Source organism: Metschnikowia bicuspidata (assembly GCF_001664035.1).
Source record: "Metschnikowia bicuspidata var. bicuspidata NRRL YB-4993 chromosome Unknown METBIscaffold_1, whole genome shotgun sequence".
Lineage (NCBI taxonomy): Eukaryota > Fungi > Ascomycota > Pichiomycetes > Serinales > Metschnikowiaceae > Metschnikowia > Metschnikowia bicuspidata.
Genome location: NW_017387731.1, coordinates 1,265,640 through 1,277,735, shown reverse-complemented (window position 1 = coordinate 1,277,735; position 12,096 = coordinate 1,265,640). Strand labels below are relative to the sequence as shown.

At 38.5% G+C, this 12,096-nt stretch overlaps 1 protein-coding gene across 1 annotated transcript; it reads left to right on the top strand.

Moving 5' to 3' along the window:
* Window positions 1-5,269: 5,269 nt before the first annotated feature.
* METBIDRAFT_29600 (PRTase-like protein) lies at window positions 5,270-6,528 on the top strand. Its single transcript, XM_018855446.1, has one exon. The coding sequence runs from the start codon at window positions 5,472-5,474 to the stop codon at window positions 6,087-6,089; it is 618 nt and encodes a 205-aa protein (XP_018713541.1). The 5' UTR covers window positions 5,270-5,471; the 3' UTR covers window positions 6,090-6,528.
* Window positions 6,529-12,096: the final 5,568 nt, after the last annotated feature.

The window sequence follows — 12,096 nt, the reverse complement described above, 5'->3', positions numbered from 1 at the left end:
TGCGTCGTGGTGGGCGGCCTGTGGAGGTTCCTTGAGGCGCCGGGAGGTGGTTTTGGGTTCGCCCGGCCCGACATGGGCGTTGCCATGGAGCCCGGCATGGGAGACCAGAGAAACGGGCTGGGGGCTGGGGCCTGGGGGCCAGGAGATGGGCCAGGACGTGGCGCCCGTCTCCCAACATGAAGATCAAGACATGCAGGCCGGCTGATCAAGGTCGGTCCGTCAGCACATCAAGATCCGTCAGCCCATCAAGATCCGTCAGTCCATGCGATCAGTCAGTCCATGCGATCAGTCTCTTCCGGCCCGTCCATCGGGCCAGTTCATCAAATCAAAAGATCAAGATCACGACATCAGATCAACACATCAGATCAACACGTCAAGAGTAAGACATCACAATCAGTCTCAAGAGATGTTAGCCCCATTGATGCTGAAACTGGTACAGCACTCAAACACATTGGGATTCATTGATATCAATCAGATCCCAGTTACTAAAACATAGATGCATTAAATCATTTGTAAAACATTCTTCCATTTTTTCCATTTTTTTCTGGCTTTTGCTAAAAAAGTCATAGAAAGCCCTCACTTGGACCTGTAACTATCGATGATGGACCATGAAGTCATCAAGTTCAAGGCACAAAAAGTGATGGCTTTTTATGATGCAGAAACGGTACAGCACTCAAACACAGGGGAGAATGATCGAACTCAATCAAGTCTCCTAGTCTGAGTTACCAATGTACTGGATTTATTGGGGTATCCCATGAATTCAATCAAAGTAATTTAATCTCGTTACCAAAATATTAGATGCATCAAAAAACATTTCTAATGATTAAGAGTTATTTCATTTTTTTACTTCGAATAATTTGTGATTGTGCTCGAAAAAAGGTAAAAATATATGAGTAACAAAAATATACTTTTTCTGAAAAGTAACTATTGTTGATAGACTGTCAAGCCATCCCAAACAGCCTCAAGACATAGCCTGATAAATGCTAAAACTGGTATAGAACTCAAACACATGGGGCAATTATTGATGTCTATTAAACCCCGGTTACTGAAACATAGATACATCGAAAAATCTACTACATTGTTTAATTCTTTCTCAAGTTAGTTCTAAAACTTGCTCGAAAATGTTTATTTGGGCAGAAATAATGCCTTTACTTTAAGCTGAAATAATTGATGATGGACTATGAAAACATTTTGATCAGTTACTGACGTTAAACCCGGTACAGCACTCAAACGCGTTGGGGAATTATTGAATTTAATGAAGTCTTTTGGTCTTAGTCACCAATATATTAGATTCATTTGGGGTCATGCATTTAATCATAGTAATTTCAATTCACCGAATAAACGAAACTACACTAAACTGAATAATGAGGTATGAACCCGGGCATATTATATTTATTTTATGATCGCGTTCTAAAACATATTATAATTTATTTCATGCATGTATAGATAACTTGTTAGTTCTTTATTGCATGCCGCTGTAATGGTTTGTAGTGGAGCATTTTCATAAAATCATCATTTATATTATTATACTTACGGTAGAGTAATGAGATGACGACTATACGAAAAATATAAAACATCTTATCCTCTAATGTGGAAAACCCTGCTTCAAAAAATTGTAAATGGTAAAAATAAATGAAATACTAATACTGTTACCAAGAAAACAGATGCATCAAAAAACCTTTCAAACCATAAAGAGTTATTTCATTTTTTATTTTCACTAATTTGAGATTCTGCTTGAAAAGAGGTACAAATATATCGGAACAAAGATGTAACATTTCCTAAAAGCTGTAATTATTGATGATAGACTAAAAAGACATCAAGATCAGTCTCAAAATATGATAGCCTAATTGATGTTACTCAATACATCTGGGGGGTTAATTCTATCAAAATACAGTCCCTTGGAAGATCTGTCCGTCAGGGTCAGTCCATCAAGGTCAGTCCATCAGTCCATGAAAGTCACTCCATCCGGGTCAGTCCATCAAAACAAAAGATAAAGATCATGATATCAGCAATAAGACAGCAAGAGAAAAAGATCAGATCAGTCTCAAATGGTGATAGCCTCATAGATGTTAAGACGGGTACAGCACTGAATACGTTTGGGGAATCATTGAATTTTATCGAAGTACATTAATCTAGGTTATCAAAAAAACCTGTGAATCATAAAAAATTTATGCATTTCTTTTCATTTTCAGTTATTTCAAGATTTTGATCTCGGTTGCCAACAGAAAAGATACATTAGAAAAATTTGTTAATCATTAAGAATATTTTTTTTTTTCTTAACTTGAGGTTTTGATCTAAAGTGGTAAAATTATATCTGGAAGAAAAACCCCTTTTAAAAGCTGTAGCTATCGATGATAGACTTTCAAAATATCAAGATCATGACATCAAAAGATGGTAGATTTTTTTAAGCGAAAACGGTACGGCACTCGAATACATTTGGGGAATTTATTGAACTCTATTGGAGTATTTTAATCTCAGTTACCAAAAAATTAGATGCATCAAAACAACATGTAAATCAACAAAATTATTTTATTTATTTTTTAATCCAGTTAATGTAAAATTTTGCTTGACAAGACGTGAAGATATATCTGGAACAATAACATAACCCTTTTTGAAAGCTTGAACTATTATCGTTGATAGACTATCAAGACATCCAGCTCAGTCCATCAAAAAATGACGATCATGATATCAGAATCAGTCCGTAAAAATAAAGATCTAGAGATAAAGATCAAAAAAACATCAAAACAGGAGGGATCAAGACATGAGAATCAAAATATCGAGATCAGTCCATCATAGATTAACACCGGTCTCAAAGAGAAAGAGATCAATCCCTCAAAAAGCAGTCCCTGGGAAGATTTGCTCATCATTCTATCAAGATCAGTCTGCAAAGGTCAGTCCATCAAAACATCAAAAAATGAATATCAAGAGAGAAAGAATCAATACAGAAAGGACTAAGACATCGAAAGATGAATATCAAGTCATCAAAGAAAAGACATCAAGATCAGTCTCAACAGGTGTTAGCCATATTGATGTTGCTTAAATGCATTTGGGAGATTAATTGAATTCTATCAACGTATTTTAATTTTGGATACTGAAAAATTAAATACATCAAAAAACCATATAAATCATTAAATATTTATTCTTCTTTTCAATTTCAATTGATTCAAGACTTTGATCTGAAAGAGGTAAGAATATATATGTAGCAAGAATAAAGCCCTTTTAAAAGCTCTAACTATTGTGGATAAACTATCAAAACATCAAGATCAGTCCTTCAAAATATCAATCCCTCAAGATCAGTCCATCAAGGCATACAATGAAAGATCAATGCTTCCGCAGATCGAGATCCATCATCCACACATAAATAGACCATATCGAAGATCCGCCATGAGAGAAAAGGAGAAGCTCGCCAAAAAGTCCCACGTCTTCCTATCCACGCTCCTCTTGAGCCATCCCTAGCTTTCCATATTTCTCACTTCTGTGCTGCATGAAGTTGATGGATTCATAAAAGCGGCCATGCTTCAGATTGTACATGCATCCGCGAAAAGTACTTGTCGAGTCTCTGGTGGGTTTCTTCAAACTAAGTCTGGCGCCCAGTAGCAGCAGGCTTGTTGGGTTGAACAATCTCTCCGAATTTTACCTGCTCATGGAGCTCAAACTGTCTGGATCAATTATGTATATTAGACTTGGATGTCTGCAAGCCTCTTGTGCAGTAACCTCTTCTAGAAAGCTTGAAATGTTTGTGAAAGCTGGGGTTATGTAAGAATGCGGTTTGGAATTCTCTGATCATATTTATCCGCATGATGAAATTTTACACATCTTGGTAGATGTCATCGTCATGAGCCTTATATTTAAAGTCTTAGGATTTTCTTTGGTGGACTCAACTATTATTGCAAGAAGCAATCATCTTTAGACCCTGGATAGTGCATTCAGCTGGTATGGTGAAATTCATTCAAGCCTCTATTCCACTAGAGGATGAGATATGAAGATTTTTCAGGATCACGTAGTGTAAACTGTTTTCCTTAAACCTGTAATTTTCAACAAAATTTATCGAATGATTCCTTTAATTTTTATTGATTTAATACACCTAATAACCTTTATAAAATTTATAATCCACTGCACACCCGCCTGAAGTAGATGAGTTGGATCCATTACGTTATTTAAAGGTTATGATGGTACCATAAATAATTTCGAAAATAATGAACTGAATATAAATATTGAAAACACCGACAAACATTAAAACTGATATGAATATAAATTCCGATGCATTGGCATATTGAGAACAGGAATGTTTCGTCGAGCATCATAGATCCAGAATTCCGAAAATCAAAAGTCTGTTGTGGAAAAATTACGATTTTGTTGCCATGAAGAAGGTAGAAAAATGCTGAACATATTTCAATAACATATGGCGCAATGTTCACTAAAAGTATCTTGGAGCTGATGTTTGCTGTTATTTCAGATTCCAAAAGTTGTAGCAAATTTTCAAGCACAGCTGAGGGTTTTGACCCGCAAAGATTACCACCTTTTGCTATTGCTTGCAAAAAGCAAAATTAACTCTACACCGGGATCGATCACACTGCATGGCAGTGACCTATGTCGATCCTTGAGCGACCAATACGATATAGAAATGGTCTTTTCTAAAACACTTATCTAAATCAACTATATCGTATGCTTGTCTCCTGCTTTCAAAAAGAAGATAAGTACTACCCAATCATCAATGTCAGTCAATACACGTGGGACAATTTACTTAAGCTAAACACATATGACAAAGTCCCGATTGAAGATCATTTCGCCCGGTATGGACGATTGTGGTAAACTGCCGAGGTGGTAGAACTAACAGTATTGTATCGCGGACCCTTGGTCGCTCATTATGTAACGGGAGCCAGCTTGAGTTTAGCACCGCAACCAAAACTGGTTGAATGGTGGATAAAATGAACATAGCGCAGCTGAATTAAAGTTTTCTTAGAAGTAGCGAATGGGTCATTAAACAGGAGTCAGCATATCACAAAACTGAGTGAACGGATCTATATTAGCAACTCATGCATGCTCACACCAACACTAATAATCATGTCAGTCCATATCTAGTTGACTGTGCTTAATGTCCAAAACAAGAGAAAAAAAACGATTTGCAAGAGTGAATTAAACCTGCCTCAGCAAACATCGTCACAGGTATGTCATTTTTGACCCAAAGAAATACCAAGCCGAAGTTGTCGAGCCATCCACGTCACGTGACACAAGTCGAACGGCTGGCGCCGTTGATCGTCTTTTTATTCATCCATCTTTCGAAAATGGGGTCAAGGAAGAAAATTACTAAGCCATATAACTCAACCAGTGCTGGGCATGGGACTTCATCGCCCTGCGTGCACCCTGTATCCCGGAAATCGCCGAGGCTCACCAAGACTCGCCGCGACTGTCAAATAACATACGATGTCTCCTAATAACCTTCCTTGGTCTCGGTTTGGACGGACCCCACAATGCCCGAAAAACTCTACATCTCCTACAACATCGTGCACAAACTATGCCAGAAGGCCGCCCAAGAAATCAAGGCGTCCGGCATGAAGGTTGACCTTATCATTGCCATTGGAGGCGGTGGGTTCATTCCGGCCAGGATTCTCCGCTCGTTTCTCAAAGACGGGTCGAAAAACATCCCAATTCAGGCAGTTGGATTGTCGCTTTACGAGCAGATGGGCAACACGACAGAAGAAATGATCGGCAAGGAGGTTGTGCGAACACAATGGATCGATTTCGGCAACTTGAGCCAGCACTTGGACACGCTTATTGGGAAAAACATCATTATTGTGGACGAGGTCGATGACACGAGAACCACGCTTCATTATGCCGTGAGCGAGTTGCAGCGCGACGTGGCGCGGGTGGAGAAGGAGCTTGCCCGAGATGGCGAGACCACGAACATGTCTGTTTTTGTGCTCCACAACAAGAAAAAGCCGAAGCGGGCCGAGCTCCCACAGGCCATGCTTGATTCAGGCCGCTATTTTGTGGGCGAAAACGTAGACGATGTGTGGATCGCCTATCCGTGGGATGCCCAGGATATCGATGAGCACACCGAGGCAGCAAAGAGACAGGGCAACTATTGAAAGAGCTGGTGAAGACTGGTGGAATCTAGATTTGTAGGTAATGAAGATACTTGAGATGGACGCGTTGTTGCTGTAGATTTCTGCCGGGGTGTCTGGGAGGGCTAGAATGAAGAGATTGGCCTGGTTCTTTCTAATGGTGTCGAGGATGGATGTGATGGCTGGGGATATAGCATATCTAGATGACATGACCTTGACGAACTAAGAAAGAGTCAGATTTTTGTCGACTGGACCACGGATCGGAGTATATACTCGCGGTTAAAAGCTAGCTGAGAGATGATGATGAGTCGAGATATACTGCCCAGGATATAAACAGGAATATTCACTAGCTGCTACATCAAACAGGCGATGAAGCAAGGAGACAATGCCCTTTCCCATCTAGTGAACTTAAATATGTTTGCGTCAGCCGACCACGTCACAATTCCAAGTCTGGGCTCCTGCGCCAGATTCTCTGTTGCTGGGGCTGCCAGTATTGTCTTTTTTTCCCTCTACTTATTTAGTTTACAAAGGTTCTTTCGGAAACAAAAGGCTTGATTCTGAAACATATTGTGCAATCATTGGGTAATCAGACAAAGTCAAAAGGTTTGGGAAATGCCGCTTCCCTCGCACGTGTTAAAGAATAACTTCATTTGGGTCTACAAACATATGTTTATCCAGAACGGACAGATTTGTTGTTGGAAGCTATTTACTTCTATGGGTATGTGACATATTTAGGGTTGGATATGTTTTCTAATAGGTGTAATGATTCGTTCCCATATTAGTACATGGAAACACTGAATCGAAAACGGTCTTTTCCAAGGAGTATAATCTCAGCATGGCTTACATAAATGAAACCTCAACCCCCATGGAAGCCAATGGAATGATCAAGATATTCAGGTTCCAAACCTGCAATAAACACGATTTATCATAACATAGAAGAACACTTCATCATGATCGTGAGAATTGAAGTTTGAAGTAAAACGATCAATATCTCACAATTCCTCCGAAGGTTTTTTTAAACCAGAGAAAAGTTCCAGTGGAAAGACAACTCATGAGAAGGAATACATAGTGAAGATGAAGTAGTGAGTGATGAATCCCATAAGAAGCCTGTGATGAAAGGTTTTGAAAACTTAGGTAAAGAAGAGTAAAAACTGAATGGGCTTCCAACAGAGGAGAACGCAATACCCACATCGACGCAACACTTGCTTTATCGCCTAAGATAAAAAAGATTGCAGCACCACAATTTCGCATATGGTCTCCCACTACACTACTCAGTGTGGCCCTATGCAGCTTAACTAACGTTGATCGGACGGGAAACAGTGCTTCCTGCATGGTATGGCCGCAACCGATATATTCGTTTGATTGTAATTCAGTTAGGCTAAAAGTAATATTATTTTGTCATCGTCAACTGTTTAAAACTAAATAAATTACAATACTTTATATATTAAATTCTTACCTCAATCGCTGTCAGATCAATCAAGGCCTGTATGGCTCGACTACTATATATTCGACTAACGGGATCCTTAAGTCCGCTACAACCAGCCGAGTTGAAGCGACTACTACAGGAGACCTATCCTAGGAGTCGATGACGTAATATCCAATACGTAAACAGATACGTGCCATGAGGACTGTCCAGGCCGTGACTAACGGAAGGGGACGGGCCGAGCTAAGACACTTGGTACGTAGCTGGGAGCTGTTTAAAGGTTTTTTATATATATTCGTTATATAGTTTTGCCCCTTTAATCAGATGAATCTACCAAAAAAAAGGAACCTAATCCTAGGAATGGATGACGTAATGTCCAAACCGTAAACTATTTTATTCAAGTGGTTGACCTTGCTTATGAGCAGAAGTATTTTATCCTCTTTGATAGATTTCGTGAATTGGTGCTCGCGCTTTTTACCTGAACCTTGTGCGATCTTTTATAGGTTTTTTCTTTATAGTTTTTTGTTAGTGGTGGGGTTTTACATCTCTCCAGTGACACCCTATATCTACCAAAAAAAATATGATATTTTTTGTTTTTTTTTTTAAAAAAAAACGATACTTGTCAAGAGGGCCACCCAGGTCATGACTAACGGAAGAGACTTCACGCCTGGTTTATTAAAACTGAGAATTAATGAGGTGGCCCAAGAAAAACATGCGTCACCCAAACTGAATTTAAACCAGTTATTGGATGATATCATACATTTATTAAGTCAATCTATAGATACTATAATGGTAATCAAGTCTTATCTCATGCTTTATCTTCTCGAACTAGGTAATTATTGGGAGTTGTTTAGAGTTTACATATAATTGGTGGCATTCACTCCGCAGCGAAATATTAATATCCACAGAAAAAAAGGTCTTTGCCCTCAAGGTTCAAACTTACATAATATCATGGTACTCATATAGCTGTACGACTAGGGCCTTCAAAAATAAAATGTTGTGTCATCCTGTTGCTTGCCTTGATCAAAATTAAAAAAAGGAAAAGATAGATACTGATGCTAGGAATTGATGTCAATTTTCTCAAAGCCATCAGATGAGATCTAAGTGTTTTTTTCCACAGTGTGAGTGGGGTACTCAAACTTTGAAGAGCAAGATTGGCTTGAAAGCACCCATGAACTCGAAGGAAAGACTTCCTACTGGACACATCACTCGAGGATCTACGGAATCATGGCTGGTTTATCAAAACAGTAAAGAAGGTTTACACATACAGGCTCAAAGAGGCGGAGATCACATCTCTAGCCCCTCCATTGCAGTAAATTTCTTTGGTTTTCCGCTTGTTTGTTTCTAATTTTCTTTATATTTTTCTCCCAGTTTTGTCAAGTTTTGTCAAATCAAACCCTTAATGCTTTTATCACTGGAAATTTCTTATATTCTTTTGATCGCAAAATACAGCTATTACTCGAGTAAGGGAAAGACCTTTTCGTGCTTTGGTCCTCATTTACTGCTGATTTATTTTTTATATTGGCTCTTTGGCCCGTTGTATCTTCGTTCTTTTTCTATGTTTTATTGTTTTCCATACATGATCATTTGCTTTTTTTTTTCTTTGCAAACGATCATGATGTTAAAATTTGTTTGAGTTTTGCAACAAAGCATCAAATCTTGAGAGGGGTCAACAAGCTATAAGCTATATCGAAACACATAACAGCTCCTTTACGACCACATACCTAAAACTATATACTCTACAGAAAAAATATTAATTGATTGTACTGTTATATCGAGTAGATCAATTCATCAACAACCTGCGAAAGAAAACTGCGACATCTTATCAAAGAAATGATCGAGGCCCCTCCCTGCTTAACATAACATCACTTCCTATAATAACTGTTTTTTTCTGTTTCCTAACTCCCGTCATCGGCACATATGAGATGTTTGCCCAAGAGTGCCCATCACCAGTCTCTGCAGTGTCTGGCCACTCTCTCTTTTAATGGAGCTCATAGACTTTCTTCGCAGTTTGACTAACCAATTTAAGTTGTGCAAATTTTCACGTGAGCGGTCTGTAGGTGCTAAACTTTCTCTTAGACTCGTCCCTTTGGTGAACCCAATCTTTCGCCATATACGTTGAACCGCTTACACTCATCACAGATGTGAATATAAATTTGTCCCAGATTTACCCTCTGAAGGAATATATGACAATAAACGTGTGAGATTTCAGGTGTTGTGTTGTTAGTGGAAACATATGACCCAAAATTAAACAAATGAATGGCGGTAAAATCCTTCATTGCCCTCCATTCATATTTGTACACTGTCTTCCCAAATTTCGACCATCTTGCCTCGACCTTCACTTCCAGAAAAACTGTGAAATACTTTTCTGGTATAATCGGCCGTAATCCCTCTTGTTTCTTTCTGTCTTGAAGTTCGTTACCTGTAATAACTTGAACTTGTTAAATGGTGAAAAAAACTTTCCTGGGGTTCCTACCCTGACTCCCGGCGTAGTGACGTGATCTTCCGATATTGAGCGTCTAGGAAGAGACCTACCTAATGCTTGTGATCTTAAAGCCGTCTTCTTCTATACAATAACATACTGTTTTTTGCTGACAGTAAGATTCCAGCTTAGATTTCCGTAGAATCGATTGTTGCGAGTGAATAAGGAGTTCACTCATGAAAGGCTTCCTATCCAATTGACACTCGTACGTTTGTTCTTCATACTGCTCTTTATCATATGACGAAACATTTTTACCCTTAAGTGATCATATCAAACTCTTGCCGAAATTGCCGCAGATCTTCCATGCCCCATGACCTTTTAATTGCGTTTTCATTTCAAGGACCCCATATCCCCACTTTGGAGTCGAGCAAGCATTTTATGCGTGGGTTCCAGCGCATGCATTGAATAAGATCAGTGTAGCTTATGACTTGTCTTTCGAGAAACATTTTGCCAGTCTTTTGGGGCTTCGATTATTGCTATATGTCCGAAATAGTAGGTTGAGTGTTACACTTGAGAAAAATGTTCACATTAATAGTCGTGGCCCTTTTTTAAGTGAGTTGTCTAGAGTGAGAAGGGCGATTAGTATAATACACTAAGTACTATCCGGAGAGCATTGGGAGAAACATTATGTCTCATTTTATCATGGCTCCTGATGTCACTTGTCATATTTCCAGCACATCGTATGATTAAACAAAAGCTGTGCTCCTATTCAAAATGACTTTAGTTGTTCCGAGACCGCTCATGAGTAATCTATGCAAATAAAATTCATCCTCGGCCACTTTGGAGTCAGTGCGGCAACTTCTGAGTATTAGCATCTACTAAACTTGATTGAGTCATCAACTAAACGTATATATTTTAATATCCCCAACCGAATATCATACTAGTATTATCAAACCTATCAAAAAAGTAGTAAGACGTATGTATAGATCTCAACTTATTTTACTCAAAATAAATAAATGCTGGTACAACACAGGATCACCTTAGCTTTAACTCCATGCACACCTGTGCTAAAATGCCCATCCATTGATGTTAAATTTTTTGTACGAATAGATATTTAAGTACAGTCCTGTACATTTACCACCATTTGATTCCTCGAGTCAATTTTATTCGGCTCAACTTCTTACCACTGCTAAAATCTATCCATCTTTGTGGCTTTAATATTTACAGACCTTCTAAACCAAATTATACTCCGTCACTTGAAAAATATTTAGCCTATGTATGGTACATTAGGAACGACTCTACTATAATATTTCTGTCTCTTGAAATTGGCATATGTGAGAACTGGTTTACGTTCTAAAATTCACTGGGAAGTATGACTTCTCAAACTTGAAATAGAAGCAGCAGGTCTTTTTTCAATGTTATCAAATTTATAATTTTACCTATGCTGTAAGGCCTATACTTTGCAATAAATGCTGCAGGGTCTTCGGATTGATATAATCTTAATACTGTAATGCCTATACTTTACATTTGCAATTTCCGACTCCCGAAAGGTCTTTGCATTGATAAAACTTTCAATACTTCAGGGTCTTCTCATGGGTGTAATTTCCGATACCGTAGAGCCTATACTTTGCAATCTTCGAATGCTTTGGGTCTTCGCATTGCTTTAATTTCCAAATCTTGTATGATCTTCCCACCAATATAGCCTCCAAATGCTTCATGGTCTTCGCACTAATGTAATTTCCAATACTGTAAGGTCTTTACTTTGCAGCTTTCAAGATGCTGTGGTGTCTTTGCACTGTTATACTTTTCGATATTGTAGAGTCCAAGTTCGGACTGATCTCATTTCCAATACTATAAGGTCTTTGCATTGATTTACTTTCTTTCTAAACATTTTAGAATCTTCCCATCAATATAACTTCCCATACTTTGCAATTCCCAACACAGCAGAGTCTTTGAACTGCTATAATTTCTAATTCTGTGGGGTCTACACTTTGCAATTTTCAGGTGCTATGAAGTCATTGCATTGATCTATTTCTCCAACTGGTGCAGGGTATTGCTTTCCAATAATATAACTCCCAAATGCCGAAGGGTTTACTTTGCAAATTTTGAGACGCTGTTGGGTGTTTATACTGATCCACTCGCCAATGCTGTGGGGTCTTCACACTGATGTAATTTCGCATTGATGT

Excerpts from the sequence above, each read along its gene's own strand:
- METBIDRAFT_29600 (XM_018855446.1), top strand. The coding sequence starts at position 5,472 with ATGCCCGAAAAACTCTACATCTCCTACAACATCGTGCACAAACTATGC.